We start from the raw sequence: 21,109 nt of genomic DNA on the forward strand, positions 1-21,109 counted from the left end.
AAATACTTTATTAAGTACACAGACAAGGGATCCGAGTAAAACAAAAATTGAGTAATAATTTCCTCACATGCTTTCTAAATATATATATATACTTTTTATCAGGCAAGGGAGTGGTTTATTGTGCTGTAAAACAAAGGGTTATTGGTACACATGTTAAATTTACATCCCTCCCCCCATCAGCATGACATTCGAGCTGGTCCTGCCCTACTTAGTAGCTGTCATAATAATATATAACCCTTATGTACTTTAAATAAAATTATATAATGATGTGGTACCTCTTATTTAACCAAATTATTAAGTAGATTATTACTGCCTGCCTTGCTTGGATTATGTTTGAATACTTAGTAATGCTGTATAATTATATATTTTCTATTATGACTTTTTGTTTTGTTTTATTTTGACTTAAGACGAGTTTACATTCGCTACTTCTACTACTATTGTCTGATCTGATTAATATACAGTGATTAACTAGAAATATATGGATTGAAAATCTTCCACACAGAGAAGTTTCTTACAGTTTTGTTTTTGGACCCACTACACTTCAGTGGGTTGTTTTGAGACTTCGGGGATACCACGGAGATTACTTGTAAATTAATAAGCACCTATCCAGGCATGCCCATGGGTCAGCTCCTGGTGTTTTCTCCTGTCCACCTGAAGAATCTGGGCATCTTGGTGCAGCATAGCAATTGCCTCATGTACACTGACAACCCTCTCCTCCTACCACATAACATTATAACCTGTGAGAGATGCACTTATATAGCCAAACTGGAAGCCAAGCTCTCTCCAGCCAGGACTAGACTAGACAGTCAAGAGGAGAAGGTTAACACCTGCACCACACCACACCCAACACATAGTCCTTCTAAACCCACACTACCAAAACCCACACATAGAAACACAAAGCACACCCCCACATTCATGGAGGCTCTCAATAAAAATCTGCCCAAGCAGCAGAGACCTCCCAAGCTGAAACGCAGACAACCACCACCCCCCCAACACTACCCAAATGACACATAGCCCAAAAAAATCAGTGTGCCACTCAACCTCAGCCCATAAGGCAAAACAATGTACCCAACACACTAGTCATAGGTGACTTTATAGTCAGGCACACTGATGTCCCACTCACCAGGCTAAACATGGAGAAAGTTACTGTCAGCTGCCTGTTGGGTGCCAAGATCCACCGCATAATGCATGCACTCAGGTCACTCCACAGCAAGTACAAATACAACTCTGTCAATGTCCATGATGGTGTGAATGACCTGAGATGTAGCTCCCTGGACTACATGAAAAGAGACATGGAGGAGCTCTCAGATCTTGTAGCATGGGCAGGTATGACCCTAGCCCTGAGTAGTATCCTGCCATTGCCCAGAATGATACCATAGTACAAGGACAAAATGATTGACTTCAACAATTGGCTAAGCTTCTGGTGTCATTCTAAGGGGATCCTGTATCTGACTGCCTGGGACAACATGGTCGACAGACCAAGATGCTTTGCCAGAGAAGGCCTGCGCCTGTCATCCCTGGGATTCCGGATACTGGCTAAGGCTCTTGCCACCCCTATAGTGCCTTTTTTGGGCAAGGTTCAAATGCTAAATTCACCACTGTAATAGGTACAATCAAGCAAACTCTGAGGGTAATGCTACTCAATGCTAGAAGTTTAAACCTCAAAATGCACTCACTCGAGGCACTCCTTAAAATGGAGAACAATGACATCTGTGCAATGACAGAAACCTGGTTCAAGGCTCAAGAGAACACCCCTGCATTACCAGGCTATAATTCATACCACACCTTTCGGCCACCTAACCTGGACTGAAACACTAAAGGTGGAGGTGTGTCCATGTTCATTAAGGATATCCACATCTCTAGGCTAGTTACTCAACATAATGCATCCAAAATTATCCAAGTGCAACTAACACTGGGCAAGACTGCAATCCAGGTTGTAGCTTGTTACAGATCCCCCATCATGCCCCAGAATTCTCACTCTTTATTTCTTAAGATCCTTCCATTGAGTGACCTCCCAAACGTTTTGTAACAGAGGCACATGGGATATATGCAAATGACCCTTTTGAACATCAGGTGTTTCAGCTATATAGCGATTCTGACTACCCATAACATTTACATTGGAAGTCATTTTAATGGACAATTTCAGGCCAATAAAGCCAAACCCCACTAGCAATGGAAATACATGTTTCAGCCTTGTTATGATCTCATCAGCATAGCATAAGCAAAAGGTTTGACTAAGCATAAGAAACACAGGGCTGTTATACCGAGCTGATGTCCATTACCATTAGGGTGACTGCAAATTATCCCAACTAACAAATTAAAACAGAAGGTCACACTGAATAACAAGGCCGAAATATGCATATCCATAGCTAGTGGGGTTTGGCTTTATTGGCCTGAAACTGTCCATTAAAACAACTTCAAATGTAAAAGTCATGGGCAATCAGAATCACCATATAGCTGAAACACCTGATGTTCATAAGGGTCATTTGCATATATCACATGTGCCTCTGTTACAGGAGGTTTGGGTGGTCACTCATTGGAAGTTCTAGCTTGGCTGGAGTTTTCATTTAGTTTTTTCTGATTGTTTTTTCAGTGTGACCTTCTAACTCTTTGTTTTAATTTGTTAGTTGGGATAATTTGCAGTCACCATAATGGTAATGGACATCAGCTGGGTATAACAGCCCTGCGTTTTTTATGCTTAGTTAAATATTCTGCTTATGAGGTCATAACAAGGCTGAAATATGCATATCCATAGTTTGTGGGATTTGGCTTTATTGGCCTGAAATTGTCCATTAAAATGACTTCAAATGTAAAAGTCATAGGCAATTAGAATTGTCATATAGCTGAAACACCTGATGTTCATAAGGGTCATTTGCATATATGATTATATATGATAATGTATGGGGAATTGAATTCAAAATAAAATATCATAAATCTAGGATGATTTTTCTTGATGTTGAGATCAATAGAAATTCTGATGACACTTTGTCTACAGTATTATACAGAAAATTTCCTGAATACAATTCCCTTTTACATGCTACCAGCTCCCACCCACAACATATCATCCAGAACATCCCAAAGTCTCAATTCCTTAGAGCCAGAAGGATATGCTCCAGTCAACATACTTTTGCTCTAATTCGGGATGATCTTGTTTGTAGGTTTAAGGAGAGAGGCCATCATCCAGGTACAATTAGTTCTGCCAAAAATTGGGCCTCTAATCAAAATAGGTCAGATTTGTTATGCTATAAAGTGAAGAATAAAGATCATTCCAATGAGCCGGTGCGTTTTGTTACTACTTATGGACGAAATACTTGGGGATTTATGAATATAATCCACAAACATTGGAACATTTTGATGGCAGAGGAAAAACTGTATCCTTTTTTAAGGGATAGATGTTCATTCTCCTTTAGGAGAGGACGAACATTAGGTTCAATGTTTAGTCATTATAAGAGGGCTTTTTTTGATTCTAAAGTTTCCATACAGTTTTCCTTAACAGGGAGACCGGTTTTGGGTTGTATACCATGCGGTCATTGTTCATACTGTATTCGGGTACAAAATACCAGAGAGTTCAATAGTCGGAACACTCCTGAGATTTTCAATATTGAATTTTGGGCTAATTGCAGCACAGAGTGGGTCATTTATCTGGTCACTTGCACATGTTTTTCATTTTATGTGGGGCAAACTTCGAGGCCGTTTCGCTTAAGGATTGGGGAACATCTTAGTGATATACGAAATAAACGGAAGAATAATGCTCTATACAAACATGTTTTGAAGCATCCATCAGCTTCTTTTCAATTTACTGTTATTGATTGTATTAGCGGTAAATGCAGGGACAAGTTAGGTTGGCATGAGTTACTTCATTTTAAAGAACGAAAATGGATTGTTAAACTTGGTGCATTATTTCCACCTGGTCTTAATGACCAATTTTGAGGGACCAATGTTCTGCTGTCATTTGTTCTCATATTACAAGTCATTGACTATATATTGGCATTGTTGGTTGTTTTATTTTTTATCCACTGAAGAAGGCTTTTTGAAGCCGAAACCGGTTTGGATATTACAGGATAGTAGGGGTATTCCCTCTACCCTTTGAATATTTAATAAATTATTATTTATGTTGATTCCACCTTTTTGCTGGCTTTTTTTGGTTTTTGGAGGTTCGTTGTTTAGCCGAGCAATTGCCACACGTGCACCTTTTCTACTTCCTGGATCATTTGCATATATCTGTTACAGGAGGTTTGGGAGGTCACTCATTGGAAGTTCTAGCTTGGCTGGAGTTTTCATTTAGTTTTTTCTGATTGTTTTTTCAGTGTGACCTTCTAACTCTTTGTTTTAATTTGTTAGTTGGGATAATTTGCAGTCACCCTAATGGTAATGGGCATCAGCTGGGTATAACAGCCCTGTGTTTCTTATGCTTAGTCAGACTTTCTGCTTATCCTATACTGATGAGGTCATAACAAGCCTGAAATATGCATATCCATAGCTAGTGGGGTTTGGCTTTATTGGCCTGAAATTGTTCATTAAAACGATTTCAAATGTAAAAGTCATGGGCAATCAGAATCGCCATGTAGCTGAAACACCTGATGTTCATAAGGGTCATTTACATATATCCCACATGCCTCTGTTACAGGAGGTTTGGGAGGTCACTCATTGGAAGTTCTAGCTTGGTTGGAGTTTTCATTTAGCTTTTCCTGATTGTTTTTTCAGTGTCACCTTCTAACTCTTTGTTTTAATTTCTTAAGATACTGGAAAATACAACCCAATACCTTAATTATGGGCGATTTCAACTACCCCACCATCAACTGGGAAAACTACTCATGTACCAACTCATTCGCTCACCATTTTCTGGAATTTATAAATTCCAATGCCTTGGATCAGCTTGTCCACACCCCCACCATGGGCAGCAATATCCTGGACCTGGTCATTACTAGTATGGATAACCAGTGTTCCACACCAGAGGTCAACTCCTCACTGATCAGATCCAACTACAAGCTAATCACCCTAGACACCCATATCTCACCCCCCATTAACAAAACCACCATCAAAAAATACTCCAAAGCCAACTTCATGCTTCTTAAGACAGAAGTGGCAAACTTCACAACACCCATGCAGATGGAAAATAGAGGTGCAGCTGCTGAATCTTACACAAATGCACTGTGTAAGCACATACACGAGTGTATGGATCATGCCAACCCCAACAGAACCAAGACACTATCCTCCAAAAAAGGAAGCCAATCTGGTGGTCTCCTGCCATAAACAAAGTCTACAACAGAAGGAAGAAGCTGTTGCATAAAAGAGTAAAATCCCAAGTTTGGAGGAAATCCCTGGTCAGCCTCAGCAAGAAGTTGAGATCCCTCATAAAATCCTCCAAAGCCAGTTTTGAAAATAAAATCGCCTGATTCCATAGCCAACCACAAAGCATTCTACAGCTATGTCAAGAATCTCAATGGCAACACTCAGATCTGCTCTGAGCTACAGCACAATGGCACTAAATATACAGAACCAACCAATATTGCCAACATCCTGGCAGATAGGTTCAGTGCTAACTTTACCCCACTCTCACCCTCCAAAGGGCCCATCTGAATACCAAAAGAATGCAAAGCCCCTGTAATCACGGATGAAAAAGTAAAGACTGCACTCTCCAAAGCCAAGAACACAGCATCCATGGGACCAGACAACATCCCAGGCTGTGTACTGCATGAACCACAGAATGAACTCACACCCCACCTAAGTACCATATTTAATCATAGCCTCACCTCAGGCTATGTGCCTACTGAATGGTGCACAGCAACAGTTATCTTATCCCACTCCACAAAGGGTGTGCCACCACAGACCCCAGAAACTACTGCCCCATTAGCTTGATGAGCCTGGTCTGCAAGGCAATGGAACATATCATCTTGGAGCTTATAAACAAAGACATAGGTAACCTCCAAACTCTGGACCCCACTCAGTTTGGGTTTGCAAAAGGTAGATCATGTCTATCAAACCTGAATGACTTCTTTCAAGCAGTCACTTGAGCCATAGACGAGGGCACAGTAGTGCACACTGCCTATCTTGACCTCGCCAAGGCTTTCACTACCATTCTCTGGAATTATAGATAAACTCACTAAACTGGGAATAAATCCCTATGTCACAAGATGGGTGGCCAACTGACTCACTGACAGAACCCACACAGTAAAAGTAGCTAACTCCAAGTCTGACTTCAGACCAGTGACGAGTGGAGTACCACAGGATTCGGTCCTGGGTCCTCTCCTGTTCAGCATCTACTTCTCTGAAGTGCAGGCCAACATAGAAGGTCTTTGGCTAACAAAGTTCACAGATTACTGCAAACTGGGAGCCATAATAGAATCACCTAATGATGTAGACATTCTACAAAAGGGCCTCACAGAGACAGGTGCTTGGTGTCAAAGTCATGGCCTCAAGCTCAATGCCAAGAAGTGCATTGTCATCCCCTTTGGGAAAAACTTGGTACCCCTCAACTACCACATAGGCGGTAGCTCACTAAACACTGAAAGTGTGATAAGATACCTCGGGACACAGATGGACAGTAGTCTCTCCTTTGATAATCACATCACCACAGTAGTCAGAAAATCCTTCTACATGGCACACCTCATCACAAAGGGTTCTCCTCTAGAAAAAAGGAGGTCATTGTTCCTCTCTACTCATCCCTCATCAAACCCATTATATGGTACAATGCCCTGTTTGGCATGTATCTCACTAGACACCTACAACAACTGGAAAGGCCACAGAAATACCTCACTAAGAGGATTACTGGCCTCAAACAGATGCCATACACAGAATGTCTCAAAAAACTCCAGCCCTACTCCATCGCATATCGTCTACTCAAAGGCTATCTCTGCCTAACATACAAAGCTATGTCAAACCCAGAGCTGTTGGAAATGCTACACTTAAAGAAATCTCAAGCTGTCCGAACCACATGCTCCAGGGACCTAAACCTTGTCACCACAATAAACAGGACATGCTGGAGGGATAGATTCCTGGTCCAGAGACTTCCCATACTCTGGAACAAACTACCCATTCATGTCAAGCAAAGCTCCTCATTGGCCCTCTTTAAGAAAAACCTTGACAACTGGATGGGAAATAGAAAATTCACCCTAGAGATCACTTCTGCAGCACTGCTTGACAGGGGCACAGGAAAATAATTTTCTTGGGTGGCAAAAAACAGGGAACCTTTTTGGCTAGGCTTATATAGGCTCCAAGGGTGATAGCCTAGTACCTACCTATGAACCTATGAACATTACCAGATGGGTAGCTAAGTGGCTTACTGATAGAACCCACTCAGTCAAAATTGGGGAAGCCACCTCTAGTAGTAAACTCGTAACAAGTGGTGGCCTCTACTGTTTGGGATATACTTTTCTGAGGTGCAAGCCAAAGCCAGTGGGCTCTGGCTTACCAAGTTAGCAGAAAACACCAAGCTGGGCACCGTCTTAGATTCAGCTAGTGATGTGAATATCCTCCAAGAGGGCCTTACCCAAACTGACTGGTGCCAGAAGCGTGGCCTCAAACTGAGTGCCAAGAAATGCATCATTATCCCTTTGGGGAAAATGGTATCCCCACTAATTATCACATTAATAATGTACTAAGCACGCAATCAGTCATGAGGGACTTGGGCACCCAGGTTGATAGCAACCTGACTTTTGACCACCATGTTGCCTCCATTGTATGGAAGACTTTCCACATAGCCTACCTCATAAGTAAGGGTATTTCATTCAGGAACAAGGAAGTCATAACATCCCTGTACTCCTCCCTTATCAAACCCATTATCAAGTACAACACCCCCTTCAGCATCTACCTTGCTAAACACATACAGCAGCTGGAGAGACCACAGAGGTTCCTGCCTAGGAAAATCCAGGGTCTCAAACACCTATCCTATACAGATAGGCAAAAAGCCCTGTCCCTCTACTCAGTCTCATATAGACTGCTCAGAGGTAACCTGTGTCTGGTATACAAGGCCATCTCAGACCCAGCCTTGATGGAGTTGCTGCATATCTGTAAGTCAAACTCCACTCACACAACACACACATAAGGCCTCAACCTGGTCTGTGACATTAATAGAATGTGATGGTGCGATAGATTTGTGTCCCAAAGACTCCCTCATCTTTGGAACAGACTCCCTCTCCATGTCAAGCAGATTACCTCTCTAGCCCTCATTAAGAGAAACCTGGATGGGAAACAGAAATTACACCTCTGGGATCCCACCTGTGTCTCTGCTGGACAGGGGAAACAGGTGCTGACTTTGTGGGAACAAGGGCAAAATTCTTAGCTAGGCTTATAAGGGCCTTTGGGCCATTAACCTAGTATCATCCTATGAGCCTATATACAAAAATGTAAAACAATTATCTGGGTGGCTGTCTCTATGGCATGCCACCAATCACAACTCCATACCCAGCAGATGTCCAACTACAAACCCTAGAAAAAAATCTTACTGCCCAGTTGTGAGTGATAAACTGCTAACTGAGCAGATGCACTCTGAATCAGTAAAATGTCTCCTCCACCCACACAGACACACATTTGGAAAAAATTAACACAACATTCTTTATGCTATGTCACATCCTCCACAATGGACATGTATCAATCTATTGCACATTGCAGTAACTCAGATTTTCAACATTTCCTTTTCTAAAACATTTACTTGTGTAGCTCCTACTCAAAAAAAAGCTGCCTCTACTTGATCAGTTGTAGGTACAGCATGTTAGAATTATTCGCTAGGATTCAAAAGTCAAATGATTCTCTGTTCAGTACAACATTTGCTAACATTTTTTTAACACAGGACTCTAGAATGAACCAGTTCCTCATAATCAGTCATCATTGTTTCATGCAGCTCGCTTGGAATGCCTTACTTCTCAAAAAAGAGTCATTCTCTTTGGTATGTGCAGCACAGCCCCATCATGGGCTTTAAGCAAAACCCTATATTCCTACCATTAGCTCACAAGGCAAATATGTACATATTTCTGTCATTACATCACAATATTTTTGCAGTTCTGTTTTAACTGAAACTTTATGCACTTATGCATTACAGTATCTCAAATGAACAGTTCTGTGCCTGCCCACATCTACACTACATAACTAAAACCTTCCCCGACACAGTCAGTTTGATGGTGTTCAAAATCAGCCACATGCTTATTCAATCATTTTTTTTAGATATCAGGCCTAAACAATGATTATCTAAGCATAAATCTTGCATCAAAGTCCTGCCATCCTGTATAAATACCCCTAAAGGTATAAGCATTGCCCCAAAAGCATTCAGTCAGTAGTCCTTCACGTCCCCTTCCTTGAACTGCTGAAACAAAGAGATCCCTACATCCTGTCCAAGGTACTGCCATATGCTCAGAGTCTGCCTCAAGCACTGCTTCTTCTCCAAGTTCTTGTTACTGCAACTCACTCCTTCTTTGTGCTTCATCAGCCTTCCTCCCTAACTGTATCACACCCTTCCAAAGAACTTTTTCCATAAAGTGGCACCTTGAGAATCAAAAACATATTCCTTCACCTCCGTAGTGAAACATTTTTTTTTCCGCAGAAGATCACCTCTTCTTTATCCTCCAGAGAAAGATGAATTCCCCAAGACAAATTAGCCCTAGCCAGCATAAATACTGCCTCAGGTCTCCCCTTAAAACAGGCCTGAAAATAAATCATTGGCCTAGTAGGACTAAATCTGTGAATAAAACATACATATACAAATTATACATATACATACACATACATGTATGCATACACACATAAACATTGTCCTACATAAAGAACTTGCTAGCTAACTAATTTACTTATTAAACACAGTCTTAGTGGGACTAAAACAGTAGAAAGTAAATAAATAAATGAAATTAGCAGCATTTTTTAAATATTTTTCTAGTACACTACTTTCAAGTATGGTGTACTACACTAGTTCCTCATGTGGCCGCATCCCTGTATTGTAGCTTAGGATGAAGGCATGGAGTGTATCGAGACAAAAGCAGTACTGTAACAATTATAATGCTGGCAAGCACTCTAGACAATGAACATTGCTGCAGGTCTAGTATAGGAATGGAGACTCAAGAAAGTGAGTGTTAATGTATATATTTAAGGGAAGATAAAATTCTAGACCTTCAGAATTAGTATTTTTTGCAATAATAGAGGGGTGGCAATCAATCTTGTCTATGACTTGGATAATTAGAATAGGCAGCCTTTGACTATGAGCACTGTTATCTTCTTTTGGGAGAGCCCATACAGAAGCATAACTTTACATTTTTTAGGGTACTGTGCTTCTTATGTATCACCACTGTACAACCTTGCTATGCAGGTCTAGGTAGAACACTGAACAAATACTACAGCTGTATCATCAGAGACCAGTATACATCACACTTGGCAAAGGTAGCCAGCATACCATGAGCAGATTGACAGTGGATCTCATTTAAGGAAAACAGACTGCACTCAGTACTGATAAATGCCATGGATAATTGTAGGGTAGGGTAGTCATTGGAGACCCTCATCTGCAAAGTATCACCAGTCATATGATCAGTTAATTAGCTATATAATGTAAATTACTTTTGTCTTGAGACTGGATTCCTGGCAGAGATGAAGCAAACCTAATAATGGCGTCTAATAGTGAATTAGTTAAATGGCAACTGTGGCATTACCAAGCAAGTCAGACTTGTTTTTGAAACACTAGTAATTGGCACGTACTTGTTTGAGCACTAGTATGCACCTGACTGGACTTTCTTTGGAAGGATAAATTGCATGTGTACCATAAATTTCTCTTTTCCCAATATGGCATGAAACTGGAGTTGGTATATATAAATAGTGGGAGTGTGGGTGCAAGGGTGCTTAATCCTGCCATTTTTTTATGTGATATTTTTGTTTCTTCCACCTAAATTTTGTTCTCATTTTGAGGACTTTACACATTTGTGATTACAATTACATGAGGTGATCACATATAAGTCAGATAATGAGCCCATTACCAAACTAGACATTTCACTTTCTCCAGTGAAAAAGAATATAATGCAGTGAGTCACAATCAAATAAAGATTGCTGCACTTCAGGCTTTATCCTAATCTTGCATTTTGGGTACAAAAATGTAGTGACTGGCCACATGACATCAGAGCATTTGACCACTTTTGCAATCTGAGGCACAAATTCATATATAATTATCATAAGTCCCATGGCCAAAGTAAACCAGATATGCAGCTCTTTTCCATTTCACTGATCCCAGTCTTAAATTTCTGTCTTGCACACCTTTACCCATCCAAATACAACTGTACAGTTGTCACCGTATCTAGTATGATGTGCCATACTGCTCATTCATTAAACAATGAACTATTATGTTTCATTACAGTAAGACCGGGAAAAAAAAACTGTGTTTGCATTTAAATTTCCCAGGTGCATAAGTATATGCCTGACGGTAACACAAAACATCTTATCAGTATACTAAAATTTTTGTGTAGGCCTGTCACAGACACCGAGTCACTGAAAATGAGATCAAGACCTGTGCTCAGTTCTTTTCTCTAAACTCCCAGAAAGAAGTTAATTCACAAGCAAACAGATACCACTTAGAAACATGATTCTCTTTTGCATTGCTAACATCCATTTGACTCGGGCAGTTCAGCTAATCAAATTAAAGTTCTACACTAAGTACAGCTGCATATTTATATATTATGACATCAAATTGTGCACTATCTTTTGATTACTACCTTAGATTAAGCAGTATGCCTTTTAAAAATCAGTCATGATACTACATTTTCATTATTCTAAATGGAAGCATTTAACAAAGATGGTTAAATAATTTTCAAACATTTTGAATAATTAAAAATCCAAACTGCCAAATACTAGACTTCAAAATGAACAGATCTGATCTTTCAGCAGAGGATATAGGATGCTGTAAAAATGCTGTCAGTTAATCACTAAATAAATTAACAAATATGCAAAAAATACAACAGATGCAACCAGGAGTATGTCTGTGATAAATACTTTTTAATAAATAATCAAAATAGTTTGAGTTCCAGGCATATTCTTTATTACAGATTTTTTTCAAACATTTCCTTCCATTAAACAGTTCCACATTCATAAACAAGTGATTTATGATAGTAGAACTGAGTCATAAAATAATAATCAGAATAAAGTAATAGCTCCTGTAGAAATCAATTAGCAATGTGTCTGTTATGACAAATTATATTAATAACAATCTGATGTAAACTTAAAATTCTTTTTATACAGTACCTCTACAGGGTAATGCGTATTAGTGAAAGATCCCACAGACCTCATTTATCCTGAAAGGGTTAAATATGGAATAAAGGAATGAGTGTCAAGAAGTTACTACCATTTTACACATATTTCCATCCTCAACAATGATTTATTTTCTACATAAATGTTTAATCTCTGACAAATTATAATGGAATCCTTTCCTTTCTGAAATATTTTAAATATGTAATACTACATGCGTTTTTATACAGTGGGAATTAAGAATAAAGATTTTATTTATGCTCATTTATTCTTGACAATAGAAACTTACCAAGATTTACCTTTCTGGCCAATTAATCATTTTCATTGATCAATTTAAAATCAATTCTATAAAACATTACAAAACTTTCTAATAAAAAATATTTACAGATCATTGCACTTTCCATAAATAATGAGATCAGGATTTGATTTGTTTGCCTTACCCTGTGAAGCTTTAAACAACTGTATATTCAACGTAAAATTGTTCCTCGTAAATTAGTGGATTGTAATTAAGCTTGCTGCAAATGATTCCGAGAGAATATTTCTGCTTTCATGAGATGCATTTTTTTGTATTACTTGCAAATAAAAGTACATATGTTTGAAATTAATATGATGCATACACATCACTGCCTCATATGCATAAAATAATGAAGTGCTTTTGTGACCACCAGCCATGTTTTACTACCACCTGCCACATACAAAACAGAACCATACAATCAGGCTGCTCACTTTTATTGTTTTTCTGAGAACATACAAAATATGCTGTATAAAGCTGTAATTCTGAGTATCGTTTAAACAATAATACCAAATAATCAGTAAGTTATATATCAGTGCCAGCACTATTTCTTAAGAGGAGTTGATGTGTTCTGTGGTCAGTCTAGAGCAGCAGCTGTGTATGTAGTTTCCAGTCCACCAAAATGTGCATTCAGCATGGCTATCATCAGCAAATGTTACTCTTCCTTAGTTGCTGTATCTTAGAAGTTGCTTCCATAAGGTCTACAGCGAATGCTACATTATAAGCAATAAACATGTCAAGTCATCTATTACATTTTATCCTAATATACTAACCAATACTTACAGCATTACTTACAATTGCCTTAGTAAACCTTGCATCAGATAGAATTTTACACAAAGAGATGGCAGCAAAAGCAATAGTATAATCTAATATTTATATATTTTAACATAACAGTATAAGAAGCTTAAATGCATATTAATTGGGACCCCAGAGTTTACTAATAAAGTATTTATTTTTCATCAGCAAATTTCAGAGTGATTGCAGTGATTACAGCAATAAATAAAAATGTGGTTTAGTGGTGTTAATTCTGGTTTAAGGAAATAATGTAGGACTAGTTACAAAAGGATGTGCTGTTATGTTTTTTTTTCTCTGTAGGAAATGTGGAAGGGATTGATAAAAGAAGTTTGTAATATTTAAGAAAACTGGCCCTGTGGCCAAACAAAAACTGATTAGGTATATCGTAAAAACAGATACATAAATACATTATAAAATTTTAAATTATTTGAAAAACATGGTGTATGGTCATATATTGTGTAGCAAACATTTGTTATAATTAACCTAATTAATTGCTGCATTTTTCTTGAACAAATACTCATGTAACAAAAAATATAATTTTATTTCCACCCTAACAAAAGAAAACATGTTACTTCTCTGTATCTGCAAAACTGAAATTAAAGGCTTTGCATGATAACAAAAATCATTCTTATCATATTAAATCTAAACACATAAAACACTAAAACATTTCTATTTTTATATTGTTGCTGGATTTACAGATTAAACAATTATTTTCTTCTGTATCTTTTACTGCATAATCATGATTTAATTTTCATTTTCTTGGGAGAAATTACACACCCTTCATGGCTACACATTCAGAAGTTACACTTGCTTTGTGGAATTCAAAACAGCTCATCTGTCCCAAATAGCATGAATCATGGTTACTGGACTCTGTGATAGACGCATGGGCCAAAAAAATAAAAATAAATAAGATGAGCTCCACAACTCAAATACTGCAAAGTGTACTGATTTTTTTGGTGAGTTTTTATTTCACTGAAGAAAGATTTGATCATAAGCACCTCCAACATTGTGTAGAGGGATGCAAATCAAAGTGCATTAATTAAAATGTTGCCTTTGTCAGGAAATGTCCTGTATTACCATAATGCTCCAAATCTTAATGTGGTGTGCCAGCCCAGTCTAACCTGTACAATGCTTCTCCCCAATTGTTTCAGCCTCTTTGCTAAAGCTATGCCTGTTCCAATATTCCTCTCTTTGCTGTGCCACATTCCATCAGAAGACTACTTGTTTTTCTCTTTCTTGGATTCTACGGGGGATAACCAGCACATCATGTTATCATTATTCTTACAAGATAAAGCATTTTAGAATTTAGCAAAGGTCTGGCCAAGTTATAGGCAATCCTTCCTTTTTGTACAACGTTTAACACAATACACAAAGTGACATATTTGCAAAATTGTCTGCAGTTTTGTGAGGCAGGCTTTTAACTGTTTATAATGCAAGTATGAAAGGCATTATTGCCTCTAGAAGTGCTAGGTTAACATGGCAACCACATATCTTTTAGTGTCACTAATAACTGACTTATACAGTGACTTGCACTAGGTTTTTTACTTACATTTGGTATGTCTACATTGCAACTCACTTTAAAACCGAAATGCATTATGCACAGGAGATATATATTTTTAGATTTAATTTCCCTGAGCTCTACTTCTTACTAAAAGACCATAGTAGAATACTATATTATATTTATGAGCAATCATATCAGCAATGTCTGATCACTAAAGAGAAGGAAAACACAGCAGATTTCTGACTGTCAACTAGTTATAAGGGTGGTACAAAGATTTCAATCAGCTCCATAGAAGCAGCGTGCTTACAGGAACTCTCTGATTAAGTTTTTCTCCTCCTCGTATAAACCTAAGTGGGTTATCAATAGAAAACCACAAATCATATCAACAAATATACTTTCAGTTACGTAATGTGTAATGTCTATATTTAATGAGTATCCTAGTAGTACTCCAAAAATAAATTGAGACTTCTTCCTGTATCTTGATACAAAGAATGATAACCAGACTGTCAGAAATATCATCTTAACATGTTAACAGCTTCAAGTTCTGTACAATATAAAATCCTTAAGATCTCTCAGACAAAGATACTACCACCAGAAGGCTTACAAGCTTTAACATGTTTAAAAGAACTGAACCCTAAGCATTCCATACTTGACAATCTACAATAGTATGTCTGGGGACTGAGTGCAAATACCATAAATCTTATACAAAATGCAGCCACTTCCCTGGCAGATGATGTAGAGGTTCATAGGTGTTTACTAGGCTAATGACCACAAGGGCCTTTTTAAGCCTAGCTGTGCATACTATATCTTTAATAACTTCTGGTAGCCTTGATAAGTGTAAGCAGGGGCTTGGGAGATGAAACATTTACAAGAAGGGGCCTGGGAGATGAACCATTTACAGGTTGACTGGATCCATTAGAGACATAGGTGCCAGGACAGTCACTCTGTTGTTACCTTGTGCCAGTATCAGCTGAAGTTAGTAAAGGATACTTTTATTTGGCAAACCTATAACTTATTGCCAGTCTTCCATACCTACATTTTACATGTATGGAAAGCAACTAACAGCCCATACCCTGGATTCAGACCTGTAGACCAATGAGCAGAGCCGATCTATCTACATGTCAATGTTATGCAAAAAGGCATTTGAAAACAGCATTGTATTTACTAGTGCATTTGGCTGTTAACACAGAAGATTAAGACTATTGCTTGCTAATGTGTTGCTTCCTGTGGTACAGGGTTTGATTCTGTTTCAGCCTTCAGCTACTTACTGTGTGACTTTGAGCAAGCCACCAGACAGTACTTTCTGACAATTGGGAAATTGACTTATACTGCTTAATGGTCTCCTTGAATGCAGCCAAGTAACTACATATGAATTGCTGATGCAGTGATCATAAAGAAGGCTGTGTTTGGTGGCAAGAATTTTTTTCTTATTAATATTGTTACATTATCTTTAAAAAAATACAGGAAATATGCCAGACAAGATAAGTGATTCTGTGTATATGGATTCTCAACATTTCATCAGCATATGGCATCAATTTAGCCTATGTACACAAAGGAAAATGATTATGGATACTGGGGAATATCACACACCATCACCTTCTTGACTGAAAAATGGAATTTGATTCATCTGTCAGTACGGATATCATTTTTTGATGGTTACAGAACAATCTTTCATAATGGATGGAATGTTGTTTACAGTATATAGCAAAAAGTATCAATATCTAAGGAAATGTTACAGCTAGTATATGCCACAAGTATGTACTGAAGAGGAGAAACAGCATTTTGATAAATTGATAAAAAGAATACATGGACTTAAGAACATTGTGAGCATAACAAGTGTGTGCATTCAACAGATTTGCATTTAAGTTCATGGGTTGTAATGACTGGTGGAGGGAATGGCTGAATTACCATTTAACAAGCATTACTCATGATAATGTTTTACTTGAAATGGTATACAGGGTATAAAAATAAATAAACTGGATGTTTTTATATACATAAGATAGGGTTGGCTTCCAGGTGGCACAAGGGTGCAGTGAGTTATGCTGCAACTCATAGAAAGGATTGCTAATTCAATTCTCAGCCAGGGTGCTTCTTGTGTGGAGTCTGCAAGTACTCCTTGTATTTGAGTGGGTTTTCTGTGGATGACTAGATTCCCTGCCACCTCTCACAGACATGAAGAAGGGTGAGTGCTGATGCTCCGAATTGTCTGTTGGCATGCATATGATGTGAGTGTGTCTTACTAAAGACTAGTGCTCTTTCTGGAATATGCTTTAATTAGCTTCCAAACCTTGCATCCCTAAGTTGCTGAGATGTGGTTCAGGACCCCCACTGCCCTGTAAAGGATAAAGCAGTTATCAGAAGTAGAAGGATGGCCTTCTGCTATAACCACACATAAAAGCATATGAGAGATGGAATGCATTAAAGGCTATTTGAAAAGTGATTTTAATCTACACCACTTAGCACATTTGACTAGCAGGTACCACTCTGTCTGCAGATAAAGTATAATTATTATAACATTTCTTACTGCAGAAGTGCAGAAATAAAAATCCTCTAGGCATAGCTAACTTGATGTTGATGTAGAAGCATACTTTCATATACATTTTACTAGCACAATTAATTTTACAACTTATTTTCCAGAAGGGCCACTCAGGTTTCACTGATTTCAATATTTATCACTCTAAATCCATGAGCAGTCCCTGTATGCCTATTCAGTGCTAAACAGTTAGAAAGAAAATTGTCAGTACCTGCATTTCTGGACACTGTATTGGAGAAAGAAGATGGCAAGGTGGTAGCTGATTGCTCCAGAATTAGGTATGGTTCCCAAAATGTCTGTTTATGCAGATAAAAAACAGCCTAAGTGTCCGGCAATATATCTGCGTATGAAACCTATAGTCCGGCTTTGTAAAATGGTTAGTGGAATCAAAACTCTTAGCTATGGAAAAAGTGAAGAATACCCATAAACTGCTTTCTCTGTCTGTGGAAGATGGGAATGGAGTCTGTTTAGTGTCATGATAACATTAGAGACATGCTAGGAACTACCTGAATACTGAGTAGGGGGCATGTGTGGCTGAAACAAATATGTAAATTATCAGTGAACACATTATTACTATAAGAATAGGAACGATGGTCCATGTCTGATTCTATTTGAAGGAGCTGTTTGCAGTATTAGACACTGGAGAACCTGAATGTTATCACATTTGCTAGACATTTGTTTAGTACTGTAATCATTATATGAGAAATGGAAGAAGGGGATATAGTACACACATCAGATGAAAAATATGGGGATACTGCAAAACATAGACTGGAAAAGTACACTTTCTGTAATTTAAGCATCTAGTCATAAACTAATGTGAAAAATCTGTGAATGTAAATTAAACAGTGCACTTCATTTCTTTGAAACATTTAGATTATGACCTAATGTGAAAAGTCTGAGTAGAGAAGCACACAATTTTTACACTGACCTGAATGACACTTCCAGTGATTCTAAGGATAAGCTGGTAAAATAGCCCCTAAGGACATTGATTCATAGGCTCCTTGGAAAGCTAATTTTTAAATACTGTTAAAGAATTTGGTTTAAGAGGAATTCAGTGAGTTATTTTGTTTGGCAAAGAGCTTGCTGAGAATGAAGTCCAGTTATTCTATACCACTGAAACCTCACCAATTCTTCCAAATAAGGAATACTCATAAAGCAAAGGTTTAATGAAAAACTGCTTTATGGCAAAGCATCCATTATCTTTAGCAACACTCTAGTCTCTGGATGTGAATTTGGTGACTTCATCCAGATAGGAAGAATGCATGTTTGTGCCTTTATGATGGAAACTAGCAGGGTCACAATGTTATTCGTGTCCTAGTTATGTGTTATATCCAAGTGATTGATATGTGTCATCTCCCAGTTACTATCACTGTCATGTTACAGCCTCTGATATATGTGTTATCTCCCAGTCACTGATGTCACTGTCTTTTCACAGCTACTGATATGGTGTCATCTCCCAGTCAGCGATGTCACTGTCTTCTGACAGCTACTGATATGGTGTCATCTCCCAGTTAATGATGTCACTGTCTTTTGACAGCTACTGATATGGTGTCATCTCCAACTCAGTGATGTCACTGTCTTCTGACAGCTACTGATATGGTGTCATCTCCCAGTCAATGATGTTACTGTCTTCTGACAGCTACTGATATGATGTCATCTCCCAGTCAATGATGTTACTGTCTTCTGACAGCTACTGATATGGTGTCATCTCTCAGTCACTGATATCTGTATCATCTCTCAGCCACAGGTGTCAGTATCATCTTCCAGCCACAGTCTATGTGATGTCCCAGTTACTAATATTTATATCATTTCACATTCAGTGATTATCTCCATGTCATTGCTATCTATGTCATTTCTCAATCACTGGAATCAATGTCCTCTCACTGTCACTGATATATATGTCATCTTCCAGTTTTGCAGAACAGCTGCAGTAAAATCTTAGTTGGAATTTTAAACACAAACTGGTCTGATACAGGTGAGAGGAAAAGGTTAGATTTAGGGTTGTGTAATCACCACTTTCCCTGAAAGGCTGCTGATTCAAAGTAGGTGCAGCAAGTTTGTGGTACTAATTCTACCATAAGGATTCTACTACAAAAATCTAATTATAGAGCAGTTAAAGGACATTGAGTATGACAAGCCATATTAGTGATAACAACCTGAAAGATTAAACAGGCAACACACTGATGAGTTTTTTTTTATTGTGGTGGCAAATCTACCTACAATCTATCTTGCATGGGATCGCAAACTCTGTTCACAATAATATTAGCTAAATATGAAGTTGGCAAACCATGGGGATGGGTTATATCAGTTTTATTGGATGCCCGATTTATCTTCCACATAATAACAGAGACATTGGTGAGCTGGTTTTAACAACAACAACAATATTGTTGCAAACACGGTGTGCAACTCCCAGCAAATTGTCTATGTTTAAGAGCACTTTGATTAAAAATATGTCCAGCAGACATAGAAATGAGGTCAAATACAGAAGACAAATAAGTAGGTTTGAAAATGTCACACAAAGAAGTTATTTTCAGTGCAAGAAGCCATGAAAGATGCAACCTTCTCTTCCAATACAAGCATAACGTCTAATTTCATGAAATAAAAATGATGACTAGATTACCAGGCCAATAGCAGTTTAGCTGAGTGGCATTAAGTTAATAAGCTTGGCTGCCAGAAAAGAAATCATATATAGTCCCGTTTATGACCTACAGTAGTTCATATAAACAGAATTAACCATGCTACTTAAACAAGCAAAGCTGTACATCATTAGCGCAGGTGCAAGACAAAATCAATACATCTTCGAAGTAATAAACCCCACCCTCAAAAAGACCTAGTGAAGCTTAGGCAAATATGTATTCCCACCCTTTCTTTTGTTATAATAACATAAACTTTGTAGAGTTATTATTTACCATTTATTATTTTCATAATTCCCCCATAAAGTGCACTGTCCTCACCGGACTCTAGGAGAACTGTGATAGGAAAAATTAAGACATAAAACAAGGGTGAATTTTTATATATACATATATATTTATATACACACACTCACACACACACACGCACACACGCACGCATACAGGCATACATACACATATGTATACCTAGTGTTTTAGGGCAAAAAAAACCCAGACTTGTTTTCAAAATAAATCAGCAAGATATTCCAACATATGCAAATGCACATGTTCTCTTATTTCAGCTTCTGTTAATATACATATCCCTCACTGTATGGATGTGTATTACAGCAGCCACTGTCTTGAATGTAAGCCATACTCTCATCAAAATGGGAGAGAGGAACTGTGTCTTCCTCATTGATTTGACGCTCCATGTCTGTCTTCAGCAAAGGGCGCTGGTTGTCTGGGAAGGCCATAGAGAAAAGTGCTTCAGGGTCACATACAAATTTATAGACGTACCTCTCTCCAGCTACCTGGAAAAAAAAATCACAAGTCACTAAATAACAATTTGTCACAATAAAAAATACAAGTCCTACACTTGCATTACTTGTACCTTACAAACAGTGGTGTTTCGTTTTATTTTACTATCCCATCTGTTAGTATACCTTGTTCTCAGTACAGGGCTTATTTCAGTATTGTACTTAACAGTATAAGTTAGTATTGCCTTGCCATTTTGAACACTGCAACGTCATAAAACAAAATCAGTGTGAAGACAGCATGGACATGCAGATATTTCAAAATATTTCAAAATGTGCATTTTGACTTATATGTACAGATTTCAGAAAGGAGCAATGAAAATGAATTGTTTTCTACTAATCAGCTTCATCTTGTAG

General features: G+C 38.1%; 1 protein-coding gene across 3 annotated transcripts in view; it reads right to left on the reverse strand.

Annotated features, from left to right (window-relative positions):
- Positions 1-11,937: 11,937 nt before the first annotated feature.
- Positions 11,938-21,109, reverse strand: part of ETV1 (ETS variant transcription factor 1) — a 392,872-nt gene continuing 383,700 nt past the window's right edge. For all 3 annotated transcript variants that reach the window (XM_044061623.1, XM_044061621.1, XM_044061622.1), the window contains one exon: positions 11,938-20,749. In XM_044061623.1, the coding sequence (XP_043917558.1) occupies positions 20,528-20,749 (222 nt within the window). In that variant the 3' untranslated portion in view covers positions 11,938-20,527. The remainder of the gene's footprint in view (positions 20,750-21,109) is intronic.

This window comes from Protopterus annectens, chromosome 2.part0 (assembly GCF_019279795.1).
Source record: "Protopterus annectens isolate FY-2018-M chromosome 2.part0, PAN1.0, whole genome shotgun sequence".
NCBI lineage: Eukaryota > Metazoa > Chordata > Ceratodontiformes > Protopteridae > Protopterus > Protopterus annectens.